Source organism: Manis pentadactyla, chromosome 12, assembly GCF_030020395.1.
Source record: "Manis pentadactyla isolate mManPen7 chromosome 12, mManPen7.hap1, whole genome shotgun sequence".
Lineage (NCBI taxonomy): Eukaryota > Metazoa > Chordata > Mammalia > Pholidota > Manidae > Manis > Manis pentadactyla.
The window spans coordinates 106,891,705-106,917,832 of record NC_080030.1 but is presented as its reverse complement, the minus strand read 5'-3'; the positions used below and the strand labels follow the sequence as shown (position 1 = coordinate 106,917,832).

Here is a 26,128-nt window from a genome sequence, read left to right as displayed (position 1 = left end):
GGGGGAGGGGACCCTGCTCATCCCTTTCTGGGAGTCGGGCCTTTCAGATGGGGTCTCACAGCCCTAGCATCCCACCTCTGGAAGAACAGGGCAAGCTCACGTTCTGGTGCTGCTGTGCGTTATTTTATTGAGAGATTATTTGGAGGCACAGCACAGGGACCCTTACACACCCTAGAGAGTTATGTGAAGTCACAGATAAAATGATTCCCGTCTGGCAGATGCAAAGACGGGCTCACAGGGAGGAAGGGACGTGCTCAGGTTTGCACACAGGGCCGGAGCTCCCCCCGACTCCCGTCCTGTGCTCTGCGGTCTCCGCCGCTCCGCTCCTGCGCTTGAGGCTGAGCTGAAGCTTCAGCTTTTGTTGTCTTGTCCTCGTCATTTGCACCGGGCAGGGCAGAGGCTTGGTGCAGGGCCAACATCATCACCACGGAAGCCACACCAAGATGCTTGGAAAGAGGCCCTGGACGTGGGCTTTCTTGTGCTGGCACCTGCCCCTTGCTGGCCCATCCATCTTTCCGTTTCATTTTTGGAAAGCAAAGTGATTTAGGATTACTGGCTGCTTTTTGCACATTTAGGTTTTTTATTCTATTATAGAAAAGGAACTCAATGATAGAAAATGGCTTGCTATGGTTCCCCAGAATTTTTGGTTCCAAGCATGCCTGCCTTTCTGGGACTTCTAAGTCTTGTTGTGTCCCGGGTGGACAGAGGCCCAGCCTTCCTGTGACTGTATGTGGGTACCTCTTTGTAGGGTTTTTCCCACATCCCACAGGGGTATTTCATTCCCACAGGGTTGTTGAGTTCATTGTCTTCTTCCTAGAAATAGAATACCAAATAATTTGGCCTCTAATTCTGCATAGTGCTTCCTGTGGTCGGAGCCCCATTATCACAGAGGTTCCTGTCTTCCAGAAGTACACAGTTGGGCTTGTCCTGATGTCTGCTCCATGCTGTTTGCATGCTTACTATTGCTCTTTTGTATTCAAAATATTGTGACTTTCTCTCTGCCTGGAAATCGCTATTGACACAACAGAGAGGAGAGGCACTTGTGTACATGTACCTATTAAATCTGGCAGATAACTGGTAGAATGGCTAAAAGAAGACATGGTAGAAACACAGATGCCCTTGAAGTGTCCTCATGCAGGTGAGTGAGGAGATGTTCCTCTGGCCTCTGATCCTCCTCTCTCCTGACCAGCGTCACTTGGACTCAGAGGAGTCGTGTGTGACAGCGGAAGGTGCTGGGACTGTGGAAACTGATGGGTGACATTGGGCGCCATCACAAAGTCAGCTCTTTGTGGCGGGAGCCGCTGCCCGTCCACACTGGGAAAGGGAGGGGAGAGCAGAGCGTGCCTGCTCACGGGCTGTGTAGGTAGCAGGTTGCCAGATCGGACAGGGACATTGAAATTGGCTGAGTGCGGCATGAATTCGTTAGCAGGCGTCTGATAGGGGAGCTGTAGTCGTTCTCTGACAGTGGAAAGCCATGAACCAGAAGAGCCTGCTCTTTTAAAACACCTCAAGTTTTTAAATAGGTAACATACTTACTGTGTTCAAAATCCAAAAGGTAGAAGTTATTTCACGAAATCTACCTCTGACTCCTGTCCCTTGGTCACTGAGATTTTCTTTGTCAGACACAACTAATGTCACCAGCTTCTTGGACACCCAAGTGGGGCGACACAGTGGGATGCTTTACACTCAGCACATGGCCTGTAATGAGCTGCTGCTGAGATTGTGGCTTGTTCCTATGGTTTATTGGCGTTTTTGTCACAGGTACAATAAACATTTCCTCTTTTTTATACTATTTAGCAGACTTTTGGTGAGGGTGGGAGGTCAATAGCAAAAATTATATTCAGGCCAGACAGACGCTGTTGGTTAGTATCCTCAAAGATCAGGAACAGGAGAACCTAGCACACTCCCGTTTACTGTCGTCAGACCCCAACTCCGTCTTGCCCGGGTGTCATATTTGAAGATACAGGGTCCCCAGGAATTAAATGACACGTTCAAGGTCCCACAGCGAGGCAGGGCCCAGGCCTCTCGACCTCCAGGATAGTTCCTTCCACCACCCCTTTGCTGCCTTCAATTGGACATGGTGACAGTTAAAAAAATTAATCCCTCATACGACCTTCCTTGTTTTCTGCTTGCTTCAAGCCTCATCCATACGTTAGAGGGCTGGAGTTTAATTCCATCACCCAAACCTCGTATTTCTCAGTGTCTTTCAGGACCAAGAGATGGTGGTGAGGCATATTCTTGAGACCATAGTCAGCTGCTGATAAGAACAACTACGCTTTGAGGAAAACTATTTAGACATATTTGCTTATATATGTAGGTATCAGCTTTCTAATTAGTTTCTGCTGTAACAAATCACCATAAATATAGTGGCTTGAAACAACACAAACTGAACTATCTTACTGTCCTAACTGGGCCGTTCCTTGCGGAGGCAGGCGGTGGGGGAGAACGTGCTTCCCGGCCTTCCCCAGCCTCTGGGGCCGCCTGCCCTCTTCACTCTGACCCCGCTTCTGCCGTCATCTCCCTCCCCGACCAGCCCTCCCACCTCCCCCCACAGTGACCCTGGTGATCACACCGGGCCCACCCGCCCAGTCCACGCCCCCCCCCCCCCACCTCCAGATCCCAAACTCAAGCACATCTGCAAAACCCCTTTTGCCATGTACACTGTCACCGCCACAGGTTTGCAGGATACATGTGGACATCCTCGGGGGCTAGCCTGCCTAACACAGTACATAAAGTATCTCAAAAGATGTGAAAGAAACTTGACATACTGGTTGCCTCTGAGGAGAGGAGCTAGATGGCTGGGGATCAAGTACAGGAGGGAGATTTTTCTTTGTACTCTTTCATCTTTTTGAACATGTTTATTGGTACACACATATTCTTCATGTAATTAATGAAAGCCTTTGATATCATGTACTTAATGTTGACAGGTCTATTCAAGACCCCAGGTGACCAGCCAACTTCTCGGTTGAAAGATGATATACATATCTCGGTTTCTTTATCTCGGCCAGCATCAAAATAGTTCCTGGGTAACTTATTTGAATTAGAATTTAATTCACAACGTTTACTGAGGGCCGACAAGAACTCTGCTTCACCCGGGAGGATGTGGAGAGATGTGCTGGCCACACCGAGTCACCTTCCGTGGACGCAGTGCCGTCCACTGGAACTTCCCGTGGCGACGGAAGTGTTCGCTGCCCGCACTGTCCAGTTCGTAGCCATTAGTCCCATGTGGCTGCTGAACACCTAGAATGTGGCCAGTGCAACTGAGGGAATGAATTCTTCATTTTACCCATCTCTGATTAATTTATATTGACAGCCATGTGAGGCTGAGTCACCATGTTGGGCAGTTCTACTGTAGAGGAGCACGGAGTGCGTTCTGGGGCTGGCGATTTCCCAGAGACCCCTGGGATGGCCAGGCCCTCGTTCAGCAGCAATTACATTCTGAAACTTCCAGCTCCTTACTTGCTACCAGACTTTTTTTCTCATTGAAGAATGTAATGATTAGGGATTGACTCCCCAGGACCCTGGAAGAGGGTTGCCTGGCCAGATGTGGCTGCACCTCACGGATCCCGTAGCCCTGACGGAGCGCCTTGCTTCGGGGGGCCTAGGGACGGGCCCCGGCTGCTTTCCAAAGTGGGCACATTTACTTCCTTGGAGAGCATCGCCACCCCACCCCCCATCTCACCCCCTGTCTTCCAGCTCTGAGTTCTCCATATGAGGTGGGACGTCCCAGAAGTAGCAAATCCGAGTAAAGCCCACCTCTTCCTTTGGTTGTCTTATCTCCTTAGCTTAAGTCCCCCCCCCCCCCGATCCTGGAGCAGTTGAACCTGTTGCAGAGGTCGGGCTGCACCTGTCGAAGAGGCAGGGCTGAAACTCTCCTGACGCCCCGCCCTGGGTCCTCAGCACCCATCACAGGTGTGCGGACTGGGATGCGTGCCCGCGGCCCGTGGGTCTCCCTTGGTCTGCCATCTGCCTGCCTCCCGCCACACGCCCCACGGTCGGATCCGCTCTGTGCCTCGTGGGGGCCGAGGCCAGGCGTGTGGCTCAAGGCGCGCACGCTGTGGCGTGAGCGTCCCTCCCTGTGCGGTGGAGGACGGGAAGGCCTGGGCCCTCACTCTGGCCCCTGCTGGGAGTCTGGCCTTGCGCTTAGCACTTAGCATTTAACCACCTGGGCTTCGGTTTCCCGATGCGTCCAGCAGGCTCGCTCGTTAGACCCCTTCTAAGCTCTGCTGTTGTGTGATTCTTGCTGGGAAACACGGGAATGTGGGTAAACCACCGTCTGCCGGCCGTGCCTGCCCAGATGATGTCCCCTCTGACCAGCTCTCCTGCATTGGGTGGCGAGGGGGTTTCTCTCTCACGCCCCTGGCAGGGAGAGAGGGCTTCTGCTTCAGAGGCAAGGGGCTCACCCAGCAGCAGGCCCACAGCAGTAGCCAGAGGCGTGCCAGGGAAGACAGGTTCCATGCCCCGTGCTCTCACAGGTGTCAGGCAACAGGCAGCAAATCCTGGGGCCTGGCTTAGGCACCTTTGTGTACATAAATAAGCACGTTCAGGAGGCCCTGAACTGGGTCCAAGACTCGGGTGAAGGCTGCTGCCGTGGGCGTCTCGGGTCAGCGGGAGCCCCGTGGCTCTGTGGAGTGGGCGGTGGTGCTGTGCCCACCTGCTTTATAGGAGGGGCTCCCGGGCCGGGTGCACTGTGGTGGTGTCATCACATAAATGTCCCCACCTGACCATGGGTAACCTTTCTTTACCCTCTGTGCATTTTGTCTCTATCCCTTTGTTGTGACAAACAAGCCTTCTCAGTCTGGCAGAGGCTGTGTGTGGACGCGGCCTCATTATCCAGTTAATCTCCGTTTGCAGTCACATGTTGGCCCACTGGGGGCATCTGCCTGCCTGTTAATCCCGAGCTTATTTCTCATTGTCCCCGATGGGAGAGCTGGATGGCACATCATGCCACGGTCAGCCCTGCGGGGCGACTGTCCACAATGGGCCCGACCAGCCAGACGGGAGTGCCGGGCGCTGCGGGCTGCCCGCGTCATGGGGTCAGGGTCTGGGTCCCCAGTCAGGGGCCTGGGGGGCACAGCCAGAGGAGCCCCGGCAGCTCATCCTGGAGTCGGACGGGTGGAGTCCTTTGACCTCTGGTGGCACCGCGGCCACCCTGCCCCTGTCCTGGTGTCCGAGGCTCTGTGGCGCACGTCACTGCCTCCTTCCTTTCGAGTTCTCTCCGGTGCCTGTCCTGCGCTCCCGCTCTGGACTCGTGTCTCACCCCCGGCAGCCCCTGTGGAGGGAAGGGGTGTGTGTCTGCGAGAAGCTAGGGGCCCGAGGAGTGAGGCCAAGGCCACAGTGCCCGCAGGCCCCTGTGCAGCCGGGCACCTGGGGCGCTACTCACCCGGGGGTCTCCCCTCACAAGCGCACCGGGAGACCGGGGGCTCTGCACCGTCAGCCCGCACCCAGGCCCTTCCCTCTCGGGGGTCCTCCTCCACGAGGCAGTGGCCCAGGCAGGGCCTGTACAGGACAGTGGGGTTCCTGGGGAGCAGACAGGGGGCCACTTCAGGGTGTTCACTTTGTACGCAGACAAGGCAGCAGCCTTCTGACAGGCCAGCTCGGACCTGACAGGGCTGCTGTGCTGGGGAGGCCCGGAGGTCGGCCGCACCCTGAGGAGGCCCACGGAGTCGATCCGCCCCCCGCAGGTGCCGAGCGGAGAGGGGGAGGCGGAGCGGTCAGGCCGCGGGCTGGGGCAGGTCCTTCCGGGCCTGGGCCGTCCCCCCTCCCCGAGGCCATCGGGAGGAGGTGCGGGAGGCCGCCAGGGTAGCGGTGAGCACAGCCTCTGCCGCCAGGCGGCCTCCTGAACCCCGTGCCTCGATCTCTTCATCTGTAAAATGGGAATCAGAACCGGGCCGACCCAGGAGGCGGTCCTGGGGACTAAACGAGGTGAATGCGCGGGGCCCTGGGAGGGGTCTCTGGCACACAGCGAGGACGGTATGTGCCGTCGCCTTTGGGACCAGTCTGTCCTTGGTGGTCTGTGGGTGCAAAGGACTCTCAGCTCCTCGGAGGGGGGCCCTCTCGGGGTCTGTGTGCCCCCCGGTGGCCGGGCCATGGGGCTTATGTGAGGCCGGCCGGAGGCACCTGCCCGCCGCCAGGGCACCACTTCCTCTCCAGGGGGCGCGGGCGTTGCTCATGCCTCTGGCGGCCTGCCCGTGCCGGCTGCTGCGGGGGGCGTCCCCCGACGTGCCCGGCGGACAGTGACTGATTGCCTGCTTGAAGTTTTGAAAAGGAAGGGCTCAGACGGACTTTTGCACGGGGCAGAGGGCACACAGCTGGGCCCTTGTTTCGGTGGGCAGCCGCCGGCCATACCGCAGACGGAGGGGAGGGGCCGGCGGCAGGCAGCCGTCTATGGGCGGGTGAGGCGGTTGCCCACGCGTTCGGACCAGCTCCCCACCGCTCAGCAGAGCCTCCACGGGCAGCTTCCGCCTGGGACACGCTCTCCTGAAGCCTGGGGAACCCAGATGAGACCCTGTTTCCCAGTTACCTTACTGGTTTTCACCCAAGTGACATTAAGCTCCTGTCATGTGCCTGGCACTGTACTGGGTGTTGTGAGGGATACAAAAGAGGTGGCCTGTCTCACAGGTGCTCTGAGGTCTGGTTCAGTACATATGCCAGACATTTAACAAATTACGAAATCTGTCCTTACTCAGTACATTGCCTGTGAGCGGGGCACAGGGTCACACAGCAAGAACCTTGGAACGTCCCCTTTGGTGTTTGCCACACGCAGCAGGGGGCAGCAAGGCCGGCCTGAGACCTGGGCTGGCAGGGGCTGGGGTCTGCAGGAGAGAGGCACAAACGTGCCCTGTTCAGGCGGGGACAAGCAGACCACTTGGTAAAGCGCGGAGTCGCGGGCGGGCGAGTTGGGCTGGTGGTGGCCTTTGATGGCCAGGCTCAGGGGCCCTGGAGGGTTCTGAGCAGGAGAGCGATATGACCAGCACGGAGCAGGAGAGCGACATAGCCAGCACGGAGCAGGAGTAAGACTGAGTGACGGTGGTGTTGGGCTGCCTTCCAGTGGGACATGCGGTGGGGCCGGAGGTGCTGACAGGAGAGGGGACAGCAGTCGTGGGCTGGTGGGAGCTCCCGACCCAGCTGCACGGGACGGACCCTGGAGAGACTGGCCTCGAGGACACTGTGCTAAAACTGATGTGACGTTTTCTGCTCCAGAAGTGTAGGTTTTCTTAGGTGCCAGTAAACCTCTTCTTGTGTTTTACAGATTCAGCCAGTTATTGAAGAAACCTTTCCTTTTTCTAAAGTTCCAGAAGCCTTCCTGAAGGTAGAAAGAGGACATGCACGAGGGAAGACTGTAATTAATGTTGTTTAAATAAATGCTCGGCTTGGTGATTCACTCTATCTTATTGTTCGGTGAGCGCCTGTGGGCCCAAACTTTCCCTGGTCTTGCCTCTCCAGATGAGACTGTGAGGTCCAGGGCAGAAGTTTAAAAAAAGCAAACACCTTTTTGCCATTCTCTCCTGTCTTTTGGACTGAGCAGAGATGGATGTTTCATAGCTCCATCCCCCGCTGCCCAGTGTAACCTGTACCATCTGTGCATGCCTTCATGCAGAGAGGTCCTCCGTGCCAAGCACCAGGGATACATACGTGACAGGAAAATATCCATGTGGGCTTGTCTAGAAAGTCAGTGAAAATCGCCTATCGTTTTTTCCAAGTTGTTCTTTCACACCAGATTTGCAAATTGTTGTGGCCCCTTCTGTTCTCATAGCTCAAGCTCCGTTTTGCTGTCTTAATGTTTATGAGTTACAGAAACTTTGGGTGCATGGATGGCAGCACCTAGAGCTTGTTTGCAGCTGGGTCCTTCTTAGATTCATCGGTGAGCACTTCTCGTTCGATTTTCCTTCCTCTGCTCTAACTGCCCTCAGAATTCTGAATCTCAGGGTCACGTGTGTACAAATTTGGCCAGTGATTTGGTTGCTCATTAAGAAAATGTGATGCTAAAGTTTCTAACTTTTCAAAAGCCTTACAGTTTTATAAGGACCAGGCCTCTTTCCACATGCTTCTCTGAGGTATTCTGCATGTCCATGTCCATTCCAGCCGTCCCAGTGGGGTCCAAGGCGCCCAGCGTCTGCCCTGGAATGCCTGCATTAATCACTGTGCCAGTAAGCCCCTTGCAGCTTTTGAATGAGTGGCTCTAGCCCACGCCCTTCATTCCTGTGAGGGGTTTATTTCCCGTTGTGCGCATCCTCATTACTGCATCTTAGACACCAGCTTTTAGCTCTTGACGTAGAGCTGAGTAACTTGACTGGCTTATTCCCGTTAGACATTCATGTGGTGGTGTATTAGATGAGGGATTTTCTCTAAAATTGCTGGTGTCACCAGTACAGATTTATTTCAAAGGAAAGAAAATGTTTTCCAGTTGTAAATACAACATCTTCTGATGTCATTTGAACAATCCCAGCTCTTGTCCTGAGGGCTCCCCGGGGTGCTGAGGGGCCAACCCCCTGTGGGGGGACCTCAGCCCCGCATGTCCACTCAGGAGAGGGGCATGCGCCCTTTCACCACTGAGCCTGGAAAGGGGTCGTCTGCAAACATTTCCCTGCCTGTTCCCCGGCCCCCTGCGCGTGCTGCCCAGTCAGGTGCCCATTTCCAGTCTGCCAGCCGACTGTGAAGTGGTAGAGGGCTGCTGAAAGGACGCTCGGATTTCGTCAATACAGGTTCCCAGAAACAAGTTTATTCGAGAGCTAAAGTGAACGCAGGCCACTGTGGAACGTCTTACCCCCGTGCTGGCATATGCACAAAGGCCTAGAACCGGAGCCATACCGCTAACAGGACAGACGCTGGCTGCTGTCAGACAAGTACAGACATTACCCCAAACTGAAGATAAACTATGCCGACCATCAGTGCCTCCCACAGACTCAGAGAACATCAGCATTTTAGAGTTGGAAACATACTGGAACAGATAAAGAGAAAATAAGCTTTGTTCTTCGTGTGACAAGCACCCCAGTTCTGTGACGGAAACGAAATGTGGACACACAGCACAAGAAGGGACTCGAGGACTGTTGGGAGCCAGAGCGCCCCGTCTGAGCAGCCCTGTCTGGACCAGGGTCTGCTCTGCGGGGAAAGATTTGGGGTTTCACTGAAATGCTGGCATCTTACGGGTCTCAGTTCTGAGATGTGGCCAGCAAGCGGGCTTAGGGCTATACCTTTCCTGCACTTTCTGGAGAGAACTGCCAGTCATGCTCTTGAGCTCCCGACTCCTCTGCTTCCGCAGGGGCCACGGAACCCTGAGCCCTGAGCCTGCCCCGCCGGTCATGCCCCGGAGTGTGGCCGGGAGACACCACAGGTGGCGCCGGCTAGCAGGGCTCAACGACCTGAGTTTAGCAAAGGACTGCATAACATTGCCCAAAACTAACTGCAGATGAGGGAAGACGGGCTAATAAGTCAGATCACGTCATACTGTTCTATAGCATCGGTAAGAAAGGAAGACAATCCTCATTTGTGACATTCTAGGGCAGCCCAGGTAAGTTAACAGGCCCAAACCCTGCTAATAAATGTTAGCAGGCATGGCCATAAAATCTTGTAAGCTTACTAATTTTTAACATTAACAGAAAGAAAACAGTATTTTGTTTATACTTACTCAGTTCCCTACAATGGCTGACCGTGAGAGTCTTTGCCCCCTTACTATTTAGTATGATTAATAATCCCAGAAAACAGAAGGTCCCGGACTAAAATCACAGGCCTCATACCCTTTTCTTCTCAGATGCTGAGTATTCCACCTCACAAACAGCTTTCATCCATCCCTGTGGCATAGGGTTGGTAGGTCCACAAAATCAGTTAAGTTTGTTCTTTCTTTCCTGTCACTGTCTGTGGCATTAATTCAAAACATACGTAAGCTTAAAGTGTGGGCATAGCATTTTTTTAAAAAACACCCAAAAGCTGCTAATGAGGCCACCTGTTTAGGCAGCTACTGAAAGGAACTGAAAGGCAAGAAATGAAAGGAGGACACATTATCGGTTTAAAACTATCATAGTCTTTTAAAAAGATGGGACAGTTGCCCCACTCACGGCCGTGAGAGCCGGGCGTGGGCCAGCGTCAGGAAGGGCAGGCCCGCTCTCCGCGCCGCTCCTCCGTCCACAGTCCTCTTCCCTTTGCAAGGTAGCCGGCCGGCCTCCGGAGCACGCCCCCAGCGCTCCTCCTTCAGGCTTAGAGCACCAGGGCTTCCCACACTTGCGTTGACTTCTCTTTGCTGACAGTGTTGAGGATGATGTGATTCTGGTCATACTGTGTGCCCCCTGGGAGAAAGAAGAGGAAAATGAACTTCATTTGCCCACAGCGAAGGGGCTGGAGCAGACAAAATTCATGACAACACCAGTATAACAAAAATGAACAAGGCGTGAAACTGTGTGCGTCAAGGACACAAGGCGGGGGAAAGCCCCCAACACACCCGAGGGCGGAGAGGGTCAGCCCCGGGGGTTGATGTGTTCAGTCCCATCGCACAGGCGCAGCAACCCCCACAGGGGTCCCACCTCCAAGTCTTAGGAGCCAGTCCGCAGTCAGTCTTAAGATGTTTGAAACCAGGGGAACAGGGCAAAATCTAGAGGAGATAATATATTTCACAATCTTTGCGCCTTTTCAGTGGTGGAATCACGGGTTTGAGGTACCGGCGGGGGAAAGGCAGGCAGTCCGGGTGGCTGTCAGATGAACAGGTTCGCGTGACAACGGACAGCGGCGCAGGAGGCCACGGGGAGGTGTGAATGGCACCCAGAAGGGGGTGGGCAGGGCTGGGGACCCGTCCTCGCACAGGACGCGGAGGCCCAGGTTCTGGACACCGGGCGTGGCCTCGTCCAGCTCCTTTTCACCGGAATACTCGCTAGATATTCCAGATACTTCAGTGTTAAAAACAGCCCCAGGGCCTCTTGTTTCTCCACTCCAAGATCATTACGGAGAGAGAGGGTTTTCTGAGTCTTCCCCGGTGTGGAACATCCTTTCAGATCCCTTATCCTTTTTTCAGCATAAGCCTCTGCGCCAAGTTTGTATCACCAAGACCTCGATCAAAATAAGAATGGGTTCATCTAGATGCTAGGTCAGTATGACTGGTGTTGAAATCATCTTGTATCCTCGGGCTATGAAGAATGGAACATTCTTAGTCTCTCCTACTGCACTGACAAAGTAGCCAAAAGGTCTGAAAACTTACACTGTTGATCTTGGTAGTTGGGGGAAACCATCTCTTATTCTCCTCTTGAAAGCAAAGGATTCATCATCACTGGTCACCTAGGGCTTCTGCGCAGCTGGGCGTCGGATAGAATACAAGGGCCTGGGGTCTTTCACATGTAAGTTCGCAGTGGGTCCTAAGGCGACCACCCACACCGCAGACCCCACTGACACATGCTCAGATCGCAGCGAGCGTCACCTTAAGATCCCAGAGTCTCTTTTCATTCTTCACGATTGTGGTGCCTTAACATAACTTTTGTGTATATAACACAATTTTGATTAGAAACATGAAGACTAGAAGGAATTGAGAAACATCTGATTCATTCTTCTGTTGCCTTTGGGGAGAGTTAAAATGATCGCAGATTCGGCATGTTCTCACCGTGAGCATGAACCACCTTCCACCGCTGTCCTAATGTGTCTGGACGAACGCCTGAATGCCTTCCAGAACACCCCTGAGCCCCCGGGGCAGGTCAGGAGACAGACACTGCCTAATAAATGCTGCGGCTGTATTCCTAGGTAACACATGGTTCAGCTGTTGTGGCTAATGAAACTCGGAGCCTCCCATTAAGGGCACCACAGGGGGGTACTTATCTGCCTTTCCTTTGCACAGCACGTGCGGGCCTGTTCTCTCCTGCCCACGAGGTGGCAGCCTTCCCCCACACTCTGAGACGACTCCACCGCTACCTTGAGAGTTTACGACCTTACAGAGCGACAGCCTTACTTCACAGGCACTGGACTGATGTGTAATGCGTTTTAAGAAGGGACCTCGGCACTTTAACGTGAAACCCTAAGGAGGAAACACCTAGAGGCCTGCAGTTCTTGTCCGAGTCAAGACCACGTGCCGGGTGTCCTTACTCCCGGTCGGCTGCCTCCGCAGCAAGTGCCAGGACGCCTGGACGGTTGCAGCTTCCAAAACCTAAGCTCTGCAGCCGCGGTAGCATCCCTTTTTACCCGCTCTGGTGCCCCCGTGTCTAGCACAGAGCCTGCCACACAGCAGGTACCCAGTAAATACCTGTTGAAAGAGTAAAAGACGGTGCTCCAGACTAGCCCATGAGGATTGCAGTGACCTTCGCCCTGGACACAGGAAGCTGGTCCCATTTGTAAGACACAGGAATCCCTGTTTCCCAGAACCCCTCATGTTCTCAATTTTGTCACATTTCTTTGGCCTTTTTGGAGATTTTGAAGCTCTTATCTTGTATAGACTGAGGAGCTCCAGTTTAACAAGTTGGTCAAAATAGTTATAAAGGGAGGGTCTGGGTCAGTGAGTCTTAACCAGTTTGAGCCTCAGGATGACCGTCTGTAAAATGGGCATTTTACCTGTCTGCAGAGTGACAGGCCTGCGCACCCAGTGCAACGAGAAGGAGGTAGCCCTGTACTGCTGCTCATTTCTGAACGCGGCACCTTCTCCCTTCTAGCCCAGCTCGCATTTGGCGCTGTGTTCGGTTTTGGTCCCCACTCAGCCTGCAGCCAGACGTTGCCCAGCCTGGGCTCTGCCTGCCCCTCACCACACTCGTCTGCCTCTGAGCACCCGCCCGGCTCCTCAGGGGCGTTGTGAATTCTCACACAGGAGACACTCTACCCACAGGAGGTGACCCAGAAGTGACAGCCGCTTCTCAGGCAGTCACCGAAGCCCCCGGTGCAGGTGTTCCGGCTCATTCTCCCTTACCCAGAAGAGTTATTTTAAACCCAGTTGCAGCTATTTCTTTGCACATATATCTTAATTTTTAATGACAGCTCTGGCCTAGGGCCCTGATTAAAGTAAAACTGAGCCAACTTTCTAGTGATGAATTTAAAATAGAGTAGTTGTGTGGTGTGATTATATTATAGATGTTTTACTGAATTTACAAACATATCATGCTAGCTTTTTTGATAGGAAATGGCAAGTCCCCATTAATAATTTAAAGCAAAATTACCCTGGAAGACATGAATAAAACACACTATCTTCGTTTGCTTGTCAACAGCAACGCTAGCTCACGAATTGCCACGCCTGTGTTTGAAGGTCAGTGTTCTGCTCTAAGTCACCACGAATGGTCCTCCTAGGGTGGGCCTCGGCCCAGCAGCACGGGGCGGCCTGGGCGCTGGGTCCGAATGCAGGCACTCAGGCCCCTCGCTCCACGACTGACCCGGAAACTCCAGGGGACGGGGGGCGCCCAGCAGTCTGCTTCAAGGAGCCCTCCCGGTGGTTCTGCCACAGACAGAGTTTGGGAGCCGCTGGCCTCCATCTGGCCTTCCCTGCGCAGCGGCGGTTTGCTCTGGGTTACCTTCACCCAGCAAGGGTTCAGCTGGAAGCCCCGGGGCTGGCCTGATTCCTCTGACCTTAGACCTCTTCAGTGAAAGGCCACCTGCACATACATGAGGACCATCAACCGTACTGCCTGAGATCATAGCCTTTTTTTTTTTTTTGAGAGGGCATCTCTCATATTTATTGATCATATGGTTGTTAACAACAATAAAATTCTGTATAGGGGACTCAATGCACAGTCATTAATCCACCCCAAGCCTAATTCTCAACACTCTCCAATCTTCTGAAGCACAACGAACAAGTTCTTACATGGTGAACAAGTTCTTACATGGTGAACAAGTTCTTACATAGTGAACAGTGCAAGGGCAGTCATCACAGAAACCTTCGGTTTTGATCATGCATCATGAACTATGAACAATCAGGTCAAATATGATTATTCGTTTGATTTTTATACTTGATTTATATGTGAATCCCACATTTCTCCCTTATTATTATTATTATTATTTTTTTTTTAATAAAATGCTGAAGTGGTAGGCAGATGCAAGATAAAGGTAGAAAACATAATTTAGTGCTGTAAGAGGGCAAATGTAGATGATCAGGTCTGTGCCTATAGACTAAGTATTAATCCAAGCTAGACAAGGGCAACAAGACATCCACAGATGCAGAAGATTTCTGAGATCATAGCCTTTTAACTTGTCACATTTAGTTGAACACGGTCACAATAAATCAAATAGCCGGAAGTCAGCCTGTGTCCCCCACATCAGCATTTATGGGTGAGATTGTGGCCAAACCAATGAACCCCCCTGAGCCTCAGTTTTCTGGGCTATAAAATGGGGCAGGACAGGGGAGAGAGGGGGAGGAGGGATAACACAGGCCTCCTAGGGTCCCCAGAAGATCGCATGAGAGGACACATGTCAAGGGTTTGGCACAGTGACTGGCACACGGGGAGGATCTCTGACTATTAATAATAATTTTCAAAAGTAAAGAATGGATTTTTAGTTAACTAAAGAAAGGTAGCAACAAAGAAAATAAAGGAAATGGTCCTTACCTTTGATATCCAAAACCAGATGCGGCTTCAACTTGCTGAAGATCCTGCCATCGGACTTCAGGCTCCAGAACTGACTGTCGGCGTTCTGGTGGAGGGCCAGGCCCAGTTTGGAGCCCGACGTTACCAGACTCCCCACGATCGTCACACAGCAGTCTTCTGCTATCTGCTTGGTGGAAAAGAAGATACCGTAAGACAGTGGCTGCACATGCAAGTGTTACTGTAATCGGTTTCCTGCGTAAATTGATTTTTAGAGCTATCTTAGTTGCTAGCTTTATTTATCCCATAAGGCAAATCAGTTTTTAGCAGGGGAACTGGGGTCAGACAATACATATGCCCTTCAGTCAGACGGTGTGAGCGATGGGAAGAAAGTTCTCCATTTCTGTCTATTGGGAGAGACTTCTGCCCTTCGTGAGGCGGGCTTACTAACGAGGGAAGCCTGTGAGCAGTAAAACTGTCCATCGTGATGTTTTTCCCTCTCAGAAATGACCACGTTCTGAGACTGGGTCTGTAGCTAAGTCCCCCTGACTGTCCACTTTGGCTCGGCCTGACCTTCCGGAATATGACATCTCTGGTTTTTTTTGAAGGCTGCTGTGGTACTGAAGTGGCTAAAGGGGCACTTTATCATTTTGAAACTTGAAATTCCATTTATTGTCTTGTCTCTCCTTCATGAGAAATGCCTACGATTTTCCAAGGAGGTATGCTATCCAGCCACAAAGAGAAGAAAATGCAGATGCTGTGAGGTGGTTTTAATGCGGAGATTTTAAGAGTTCTTCTGTGGAAGGGAACCCACCCTGATAGATAAACAATGCACGGTCGTCGTATGTTGCTACGACGTCGACACACGTGCAGATGCTTGCCCTAAAAGATGCTTAGGAAAAGCATTCTCCATTGAGAGGAAAAGGACTGTGATAATCTAAGACTGTTTTTTCATTATTTTACTGAATTCAGAGTTGTTCAATAACGTCACCGGAATGTTTGTTAGAAATAGTTGCTAAGGGACACCATTTCCTAGAATTACCGAAGATGATTCAAAGGCAGAAGTTTGCTTTTTTTATGCTTCTGTATTACATCCACTTCTGTCTCTCGTGCTGCTGCTTCTATGCAAGCCTATGGCGCGCTCTGCAAGGACCAGTCGCCTCGGGAACAGCAGCCCCCATCAGCAGGCTGCGCTCCAGCTCACGAGGCTGTGGCCTTCTGCTGACTCGCAGGGCACCACATTTAAAAACCCCGGGAGGAAACAGTCAAGCCCATAAGATCAAGGGGCTGAGAAGAGTATTTACAACAGAAGCGCGAGCCTCCCTAATCTTACTTCGTTCAGCTTTGTAGTGTGATTGTGGCAGGAGTGGTGCAAGTGGAAAATGGGCCATGTTCCATTTTACCAGGGGTGACAAGTAGGAATGGGTTGGGTTGTGCACGGGGCAGAATCTGCACCCTTCATCCTAGTCTGCAGGGTCCTCCAAAACGGAAACGAACCGACAGCGTTTGTGTTAACAGAGCTGGGGCTTAGGGGGTTTCCCTGTAACGAGTACATGAAGGACAAAGGGGAGAGTGACACACATACTTCCTTTTTCTGTTACTCTATAAAAATACAGATACGAACATTTCATCTTGGGTTGGTGCTAGACTTACCTCCCATTTTAAGTTCTTAGACTGGTTCTATCAGAGTCAATAAATAGTTTCATGAAAAACCTAACTTATTTCTGTAAGTGCTCTAGGAACCGAGAAATAGCATCTGCTTCAAGAAAGACACTGTTACAGACCCTCTTATCCTCAAAGCTCACCCTGCATTTGATGCATCCTTCTTGATAAACCCAAATCTGATCATCAGCACCGACATCCTCCATGACCTGTATCCTGAGCAGCTTCAGGTCCTCCAAGTTCCCATTGGTTGACATGAATAACCCCGTTGCTTTGTTTCGGAGTTTGAAATAAATTTGTTTCTAGAAGACAAAAACCCCAGCAATGGCCACAGGGAAGTTGTCCTGTAGGAGGCATCGACTTAGCATCAACAGCAGAGGCAGAACCCAAGGGGAGGTCGGATCAGGGATAATTGCTGTGCCCGAGTCTTAGAGGCTTTAGGATTTTCTCGATGGGAAGAGTTTGATGAAATTTCAAAGAAGAGGCCTGCCCGGGACAGCCCAGGGCTCGGGACACGCCACGTTTTGGTGTTCGGCGTGAGATTTCTGAAAGCCGTCACACCTCTAATTGCCCCTAAGAGAGCCCGAATTCAGAGCTTCAGAGGTGAGGGTGGGGGGAGAGGCCAATTTCAAACTTAAAACGGAAACTAAAGAGTTGAATTACATTTACAAAAAAATAAAAAGATTCAGAGAACAGTCTATGCAAAGAGAGGGGAAGAAAAAAAATACCTGAACAAAAGGTCGCAGGGAACCTATTTGGCGACAGCCACTGAATTCATGCCAGCTGGGGACCTCTGCCGGTGACAGGAGGAACTGTCGGCCTCTGTAGCCGCCGAATTCGTAGGTGACCCAGCTGGAAGAGAGAGCAGGCGAACCGTGGGCGGCGAGCCCCGGGCGACTGTGGGCCCCGGTTATCTGTATTTCCAGAACGCTTCCAGTTTTTTAACTGAGCTTTATAAAATCTGCACTGGGGAGAAACAGAAAACTACCTAATTTTATAAAACACAGGGCACCCATTTCTTGACCGAAAGTGACTTCTGGGTACATGGTATGTATGCCGAAAAGACCCATTCTTGAAGAGAAATAAGTAAATTTTTTCCTCCAATAAAGCAATGACATAGATAGTCTTCCAGTGGGACAGCTCGGAACACCCTGTGAGCTTTCCGTAAAGCATTTTCAGTTGTAAGCCTTTAGTTAAATGGAGTTCTTCGTGTGTGGCATATGGTACATGCTATAAAGGTTAAATAAAGATAAATAACTCAACAAATTTGTTTAAAATGACAGTAATCTTTCTCAATCTAGAAAACTGCTACAGATGCTCAGTCTCTCCCACCAAGAGACGCGGGCGCCCACCCCTGGAGGGGCGTGGTGAACACGGGCGTGCGGGCCACCCGGCAGCCTTCCTCTCTGGCTGGTGTATGACATCAAGGCAGAATATTCTCTACTTTTAATTTTGGGACTCTAAAATGTTCCCATTTTCGCCATTTTATCATAAAAACAAATCATGAATTAACATCTGTCGAAAAACAAAATCATCCTTAATTCTATCACCTTGATAATCCATCATTATTTTTAAAAGTATAGTCCCCTCCAACACTGGGTGCACACAGGTAGACTATTCCTGTTGTTTCTGTGAATAAAAGAAAAATGCTTTCTTAAATACTCCATTGATCGTCTTTATTCATTTTTATATCTTAGTTAATTTCAACGATTATTCAAAGTGGAGAAAAATCTGCCCATGTCGACCTTTAGTCATGGTGCAGAGCATCTGTTAGCCGCTCCTTAGCTAAGGGAAGGCCCCAACCCTTACTCCAAAATCAGAGGGTTTGGTTTTCCAAAGGGTGAGAAAAGTCAGCTCTGTCTTGCTCTTAAGTGCAATAAACTTATTGAGCACTGGTTTGCAAAGCCTTCCCCTAGAAACCCGAGAGGTTTTAAAACAAACCCCTGACCTTAGGTAAACTGAAATTCCGGATGAAGACGTAAAAGACGCCTCACGCATGGCTCTTCCAAGGGGGAAAGTATATACAATGAAGGTGCGTGATTATTAATCCTTACAGAAAATGCAGGGTTATATGTCAGTTTGTTTAAGGTAACGCAGGAGTGAAAGAAGTATGACCAAACCTAACTTTTAAGACCAGTTACTTATTGAATAAACGAGTAGGTAATTCACTCACATGCCACCAATCACCTGAACAGAGCGTATCTGCGTGTTGAATCCTAGGGATCGGAGATTAACTATTTCTGCATTAAGTTCGATCTTTTTCCCCTTGAAGTCTTCTCTCTCAAAAAGAATAATTGCTGGTTCGGAAAATTCCTGTTTAGGAACAAAAATAATGGTCTATTCCTTATTTTTTATAATAGTTTGAAGTTACATGAAAATCATCCTGTTACAAGGACAGAACACAAGATCTGGCCAGACTCGGCCTGTCACAAACTCCGTGTCGCAGGAAGTCTGGGAGTTTTTATACACCAAAGGGAAGGAGAGGGAGGCCAGCGGGGTGGGGGGCCAGGGGAAGCAGAGATTTTCCCTTACACAGAAAGGCAGGTAAATATAAATAGTATTATAAAGCAGGGGGGAAATATCCTAGGCACAAAGGAATGGCCGTATATGCCTAGAATATCAACAGTTTCGGTGGAATTTATCTTCAGTTTTTCCATTTTCTGTTGAGATAAAAAGGGGCTGGAAAGCCACGGTAAACGGCAAGGGCCAGAGGGCCTGGCAGTCCCGGAGTCTGGCGGCCTGGCGGGAACCGTCCTGCACGCACTCTCAGGTGACTGGTCGTGTTGTTTCAGTTGTCCGTAGACAGTGATGCCGTGCGCACGTGCTCTCCAACCCCCCAACAGGGACAACTGTCAGGAGGAGAGAGACCAGCAGGACGGAAGCCCCACGCTCAAACCGCCAGTCATCTGAAACAGGAATCCACTGATTTTCAGAAAAATGAGAAGTCGGCAGTCTATGCTTGTTTTTCAAATTACAGAACCTTATGGCCCTAGATACGAAGCTCTAACGATAATACTAAACTCATAAATGACACATCAGAAACTCCCTGCCTGCTTCAAGGTCTGTGGCAAGGGTGTGGCACCTATTTGCTTTATGTGGATGTGCCCTGGCGCGTAGTAAGACGCTGCCAAGCAGTAAACCCAGCAGATTAGCGTGTAGGTGTCTGTATGGCGCAGGAACTGGGTTGTGTAAGACACACAAGGAGCCAGCGACACGGCCTGCAGGATTCCCACCTGGTGCTCCTGCCGCACTGTCCCCGGGGGCCCCTCCAGGGCTGCTGGGCACTCACCTCCAGCATCAACCACCAATTTTCAAAATAGTCCCACTTAAGATGTATGCTCTTAATATGGGTAAAATGTCCATTTCACCATGATCAAAACTTAAAACAGTATCATCTGTAAGTGTCAGAAATGTGAGCATATAGGCCAAGTTCTGATTGAAGGAAGTAATTGAAAACTATATCTGAAGTGGGTTTGTCTGTTCTTAAATATATACTTGTAGGTCGTTTTTAGAATATTTGGCAGGTTAAGTATCAAAGTTGTAGATACTCATGACCTGCAGGGCGGCGGCTCTTCCCACATCTTTGCATGTTTCACTGCTGCTATTTTTACATCTCGAGAAAGGCCAACACCTCAGTTATCTGGACAGCCAGAAAGGGATGAGGTGAAACCAACTCATGTGTTCTTTTTACCTTTAAAACTGAAATCACCAACTACATATGTTTAAAGCTTTCTGTGAGAAATCAGCTACCAAAAACTAACAGATATTTCCCAAACTACAAGCACACCGGGACTTTAGCATCTGAACATTACCTTGCAGCTTTGTTCTATTGAATACGGCTTTGACTGTATCAGAGCTAAAGACTTCTGTTCAAGGAGGGGCACTGCAACCCAGATTAGCACATACATTATAAACGGGGAGAAGTCATTTGATTGCAAATCTCTACATTTTACAATAGAGTAATAGATTTCCAAATTGCAAGGAATTTGCACACATCAGTGACAACAAAAGATACAGGAAATGAAAGAGCTGGGCAAACAATAAAGAGGCAACTCACTGACCCGGAAGCGCAAAGGACTAAAGAAGTACGTGAGATACCCTCGCTGGTAGTGAGACAAATTAACACCACGAGGTGACTTTCTACCCTAACTCCTTCGCAATTACAGAAGTTAGGAAGTAAGGAATACTCAGAAATGGCCATGATGGCGGAAACAGGAAGCCCACGTGCAGCCAGCAAGACTCTAACGCGGTGGCATTTGGCAGAACTGAGTGAAACTGCAAACTCAGGCAGCTGAACTCCAGCCGGTCCCCCTGGGCCCAAGAGACGCCCACCCAGGCCCGCAGGGGCGCACATGTGAGGATAAGTAAAACACGGAGATGGAACTCTTGCGGCAGTCAGAACCAACACACTAGACGCGCAAACAGCACAAGGGACAGCCCGTACAGTTTTTAAATCTAAGTACCGTGTTATGGGTGTAACAATGAGAATCACAGCATAATACTGCAAACAAATTAAAAGCCTATATACCATCTTTTAAAAAGCACTTTACAAGTAATCCAAGCTGCATGTGAAACCCATCAGAATGGGTGCCTGTAAAGGGGCGTGGAGGAGGCGGCTCAGGAATGAAGTGGAAACAAACAAGACGGAGGGACCCGGAACCAAGCCTGGGGGACCGGACGCCACGACCGCCTCACCACTCCGCTCCTGAAGCTGAGAAAATGGCAAACGAGAACAATTCCTACATTGAGGATCTAACATGACATCAAACGTTCCAGGATGGAAAGCTGCACCGCCCCGACGTAAGGCGCCGAGTAAGGCTACCTCTGGTCTCCTCCGGGTGCCCGTCGGCTGGTGCACCGCCCAGCCCTGCGGCCGCACTCACGCTGACATACTTACAACATGGATGAAACGAAGAGACTTGAACGCCGCTCCAGGCGGGCATCCCATCGCGGAGGGACAGGGATAGTGGCCTTCCTCCAGCACGTACTGGTTACCGGAGAAATCCTCTCCGTCGTAGGCGACCCAGCTACGGGAGGAGAAACCGCACATACACAGCAGGCAGCGTGAGGACCCCTCTGGGAGCGAGCCCCTCAGGGGCGCCCTGCTATCAGTAAGCTCAGGGCCCGGTGCCAACAGCGTGTTTCCTTCCAATGTCTGGCATATTTACTGCGCTCCACCCTGGCACGTTCACCTTCAAATCGAGTCAGTCGCTAACTCTGCACCTGGGAATAGGACTTCCTTCTCTGTGACCTCACCCAAGTGTTCACCTCTCGCCTTCTGGCATTCCTGGCTCCTGCCCTGAGGGTCACCTTTTCCAGCCAGTGTAGTTTTGTCGGGCCCTCGAGTTCACCTGACTTTACTGATTTCCTCCCAAAATGTCTCTCACTCTTTTATGCTCATTTCCAACACCTCTACACTGGGCCAGGCATCGAAACACCCAAGTGACTTAGACAAGTCACAAGGCCCTCTCTGGGCCTCAGCATTGGTGACAAAAAGGTGATGCACACGCTTCCCTAGAAGGGGTGGGTTTTTTGTTTTTGTTTCTTTTTTTTCCAGCAAATGCTTATTGAGGATGAATTGTGCTACAGGTTTGTGTTGCTGGGGGTAGGACAGCAGATCAAAAGTCCCTGCTGTCTTGAAGTTTACAGGCAGACAGCAAATGCACAACAAAAGAGCACATCTGGTAGTAATGACTGAAGCAGGACTGGGGATGGAGAGGAACTGGGGCAGGGGCGGAAGCACAGAGACGCTTCACCGTCAGTCCGTTTGTTTGAATGCACAGCCAGCGTTCTTCCCACTTTGCAGAGCTAAATGATGTGATCGTGCTGCGCAGACCATAAAGGCCTGTGTGATGAAAGGCCCTCTGATTACTATTAGCAGACTTAATTCCTCATCCCTTCTCACCCAGGCTGCTCTAAGGGCTTCCCTGACCAGGTCTCCCTGACCCTGGGCTCTGCGCACTGAAAAGCTTCTGGGGAAACTAATCTTTTTGGGGTAGCTCTGAGCCCCCCCAGCCTTCCCATCTGGCATCTCCTGCGTGTCTGTCTAAATGCACGTGCATAAGTGGGGCCTTCATGCCCGGACCCCACCCTCCCTGTGCAAACTTGCTTCCCCCTCCCCAGTGCAAAGCTGTCCCAGCTAGAGAGGGCGGAGCCCCCGGCCAGCACACACACCAGCTCCACTCCAGCCGCACACCTGCCTGTCATGCAGAATCCCTATCCTTCTACCTATCTGTAAAAAATCTACCTTAGGAGGCACCTTAGAGTTTCTAGGATCCCTTGAAGGTGATGGGACAGGCCTGCAGGTAGAGAACTGGTCTGAATCCCATTGCACAGTGAAGTGATTTCCAACCTTCTCAACCTACGCTGATCTCTAGGTCCTCTGATGTCCAGTGCCCCCCTGCCCACCCCACCCCCGGTGACTAGGCTCTGCCGATCCGCTGTGTGCCTACCTGCCCCCCAAAACTCTGCAGGACTTGGTAGGCAATGAATCACCAATATGACTTGTTGTTTCTTCAAAACTTTGACTGCGACCTTGAAACTGTGTTTCTGAAAACAGTTGAATCTTTCAAAAAGTAAACAGAACACATAAAATTATTTTCCTTAACACATTAACTCATTCACCCTTTGAAATGATGACCCAAACACGACCTGGTAACTCTTGTTCAGTAAACTGGCATGAATTTTACAAACCCTTTAATTTTCTACTTATACATTAACGATCAATTAAAAATACTTGGGCTGCGCCATTCATGATTATTTAACTTAATTTAAGACATCAAAGGACAATTCAACAGTAGAGGCACCTTTCTATAGAACGCCCTGTCGTAACAAGCTGCAAGGCATTTTAAAGCTTCTTTGTGGCCAAAAGTAATTATTCATCAGTTCTAACATTTACAAGAAACTGTATTTTGGACACACAGTATAGTTCTCCTCCCCCTCAGCGGAAGATACTTGCTGACTTGTTACAATCCTGCGTATGCTAGTAAAGGAGCTCTGGTGGTGTTTGTGCCTTTATAATTAGGGCTGTCCGAACACGTCCATTAAATAGTCTAAGTAACAGATGTCATATGTCAGTTGATGTAGACAGCATTCAAAGGCTTGAGTGAGAGGCCATATAAAAGAGACCATATAACATGTTTGTCTAGCAGATGGCACAGAGTTAATAATATTGTAATAACTTTGTATGGTGACAGATGGTAACTACACTTAGCATGGTTAGCATTTCATAATATATGTAGACATTGAATCACTATGTCATACCCCTGAAACTAGTATTATGTATTTGTCAACTCTGCTTCAATTAAAAATAAAAAAACTAAAGAAGAAACGAAGTATTTGGTAGTGATGGATCATCCCATCAGTAGTCACTCTCAAATGGTTCGGGAAAATGACTTGTCTAATGCAGTCACAGTAAATATGAGAATTCACTGTACGGTTTACCACAGTAACTATATATATTGTTTGAAATACTACTCTTAGCATATTAACGTAAACTCTAATCTAATATAAATGATATAAAATTCAACTTTAAATAATAAAAGCCCTTTATAAGAAATATTTAGATATGGGTCAAAGCTATCAAGCGTTAAAGTTAAGCTTAAATCTAATTTTAAAATACAGTTATGCTTTGGGGTGTAAGAATCAGTAAAACCAAGAAAATGTCCCAGATGTCTGACATTTTACACGTAAATTCAGCTTTTCAATGGAAGGTCCCTAGTTACAAAATATAGTTACCTGATTCCGTCTCCTTGGGCCAGTGAAAGAATCCTAAAGATGTTTAAAGGGAAGAGAAAAGAAAATGAGAGCAGACATCTTGAAAAAGTTCTTTTCTTCCAGATCATTATTAGCAGTTACTGTTAAAAATAACCTCGGAATAGTGTCTGTAGCATTAAGTGTGACGTGGGCCACAAGTGCAGATTAAGGAAATCCAATTACATATTCTCATAGAAAAATACAACTCCTTACCAGACATATGGGTTGAACAGAAGAGATCTTATAATTCTTGCCTCCCCAGTCCTCGAAGCTGGTATAAAAGCCTTTATCCAGGACATACTGCTCTCCCGTGAAGTCAGGGTTTTCATAGGCCACCCATCTAAGGGGAGAAACAAGCCGACTCGTTACAGTTCGCAGTTTGCCCAACAGTAAACATGCTGCCACACACGTTTGGGCAAGTATGAATCACTCTGGTTCCCTCTGTTTTACTAATAAGTTATCTTAATTTTTCTGACTCCCCATTAATCTTTTAGGGACAGACGGATTTGTCTGTATGACAGTCAAAGAGGCGAGTGAAAGGGTGTTTTTCCCTGAACCGTTTGCTGTTCTTGCTTATCAGATCCCACTTCCCAGAGGAGCTCCAGTGGGGACATTCCTTTCTGATTCTATTCTAGGACTCCCGGTAAAAGTTCTTTTAATAAGTAAGACTTCTCTTTGTCATCCACATTAAAATATATTTTCCAGAAAGATATCAGGCTGCTGTGTCTCTATTACCAAACAAACCACAGTGGGAAAAAATGTTGACAGAAGAAATGCTTTTTTAAAAAAAGTTCAGCAATCATAATCTTGTTTCACACAGGATTTCTAACCTGCCACGACAGTGTAATAAGCAGGATTGAACAAACTCCTGAGAAATGCCAAAGACAAACCTCTTTTGGAAAGGTTTCCTTTGTTATCTTTTAAATGATCGACACTTGGGACAATCAACACCAGCTTGTCGGGGCGTTTCCAAAGTATTTGAGGGGAAGAAAGGTTTTCGATTTTGTTACATTCAAGAGGGAACTCGGGGTCTCCTCCTCAGTTAATTATTCATTCGTCACTGATTCTCTCCCATTTAAAGGAATAACACCTATATGCTTGTGTTATATACGCAGAACTTTCTGGAATTGCCTTTCATCCTTGAACACATTTAATCTTCTAGGGAGGTACTGGTTTTCCCTTCTTCTAAAATGGGAAAACCTAAAGACACAGCAAAGTGAACCACTCACCACCCAACCCGCACTGACTAGCCCCTGACCACGTACGTGGTGGCAGAGCTCTGGGCCCAGGGAGGACACAGACACAACCCGTGGCCTCCCCGGTTTCCAGGTGGGGGAGGCGCATCACACGGGGTTCCTTCAGGTGTGTGCTCTGGAAGGAAAGGGGCTGGTCGGGGTCACAGGCGGCACCAGGGGTGACCGAGCCCACAGCTGGGTCTCCTGAGGCTCTTTGCTCGTGACCTGACCGCTGGCCCTGTAGCCTCCCCTGCGCTTGGGTCCTAAGCCAGACTGAAAACAGTCCACGCCCTTCATAGTCAGAGCAGGTTATGCTTTCACTCTCTAAAGGGCTCCACTTAACCAAAACCTCAAGTTATTATTAGGCAATGATCAGCCATCAAGGAGAAAAAGGACCTGGAAAAATCTCAAGTGGCCAGTGGCTTGTGGCAGCTGACACCTGCACACCCCCTTCCGACCATCTGAGCGGAGACAGTGCTCTAAGCACCGGCCACTGTTTCAGGGAATTCTGCTCCCCACTTCAGGACCTCACTGGCAATTTTAAAAACCCCATTCTTTCACATTTCAAGTGAGGAATTAGGAGACCTGGCATTAACTTTTGGGTGACTTTGAAGAGGTCCCTTAACCAGTGAAGGTTTTGTTGATTTGTGAGAAAGGGAGGCAGCCAGGATCCCAGTGCTGACACCGCGCACGGTTCCTGGCCGCAGGGCCCGGTGCTGCCTCTGCTCCCGCAGCCTGGGACTGGAGGCGATGGCAGAGCCGGAGCCCAGGGCACTGCCCGGGCGGGGGGGGGCATCTGCACAGCAGAAAATCTACTCCAAGGAACCCAGAAACTACAGAACCACAGACACCAGAACTTCCCAATGAGAGAGAGGAGAATCAAAGTTTGCCGTGTCACAAAAACGCCTTCCTGGTGGGGCTCTGGCCTGTAACCCCGAGGAGGACAGAGCACCCCCAGGCCTCTTTGCTTGGCTGTGTGACTTCAGGGGTCGGCAGGAGCAAAGCGGG

General features: G+C 50.0%; 3 protein-coding genes across 6 annotated transcripts in view; 1 reads left to right on the top strand and 2 right to left on the bottom strand.

Annotated features, from left to right (window-relative positions):
- Positions 1-7,378, top strand: part of RTN4IP1 (reticulon 4 interacting protein 1) — a 37,390-nt gene extending 30,012 nt beyond the window's left edge. The window contains exon 9 of the mRNA XM_036902882.2: positions 7,253-7,378. Within this exon, the coding sequence (XP_036758777.1) occupies positions 7,253-7,360 (108 nt within the window). The 3' untranslated portion in view covers positions 7,361-7,378. The remainder of the gene's footprint in view (positions 1-7,252) is intronic.
- Positions 2,601-7,259, bottom strand: LOC130679896 (serine/arginine repetitive matrix protein 1-like). The gene is made up of 2 exons (XM_057489462.1): positions 5,384-7,259; positions 2,601-5,272 (listed from the first exon to the last, which is right to left on the bottom strand). Exons 1-2 carry the CDS (start codon positions 6,089-6,091, stop codon positions 5,057-5,059), a joined length of 924 nt encoding a protein of 307 aa, XP_057345445.1. The 5' UTR covers positions 6,092-7,259; the 3' UTR covers positions 2,601-5,056.
- A 1,322-nt stretch (positions 7,379-8,700) lies between the features above and the next one.
- Positions 8,701-26,128, bottom strand: part of CRYBG1 (crystallin beta-gamma domain containing 1) — a 149,615-nt gene continuing 132,187 nt past the window's right edge. For 2 of the 4 annotated variants that reach the window (XM_057489459.1, XM_036902877.2), the window contains 9 exons: positions 24,099-24,225; positions 23,868-23,900; positions 22,583-22,695; positions 21,028-21,157; positions 18,304-18,443; positions 16,859-16,982; positions 16,274-16,432; positions 14,493-14,655; positions 8,701-10,283 (listed from right to left, as the gene is read on the bottom strand). In XM_057489459.1, coding sequence (XP_057345442.1) covers positions 10,195-10,283; positions 14,493-14,655; positions 16,274-16,432; positions 16,859-16,982; positions 18,304-18,443; positions 21,028-21,157; positions 22,583-22,695; positions 23,868-23,900; positions 24,099-24,225 — 1,078 coding nt within the window. In that variant the 3' untranslated portion in view covers positions 8,701-10,194. Of the gene's footprint in view, positions 10,284-14,492; positions 14,656-16,273; positions 16,433-16,858; positions 16,983-18,303; positions 18,444-21,027; positions 21,158-22,582; positions 22,696-23,867; positions 23,901-24,098; positions 24,226-26,128 lie in introns of those variants that run through there. The other 2 variants (XM_057489460.1, XR_008992894.1) reach the window with 2 other exon arrangements.

Excerpts from the sequence above, each read along its gene's own strand:
- LOC130679896 (XM_057489462.1), bottom strand. The coding sequence starts at position 6,091 with ATGGCCCGGCCACCGGGGGGCACACAGACCCCGAGAGGGCCCCCCTCC. Across the intron at positions 5,273-5,383 it reads TTGTGAGGGGAGACCCCCGG|GGGCTGCCGGGGGTGAGACA; the intron begins GTGAGTAGCGCC and ends TTCCCTCCACAG.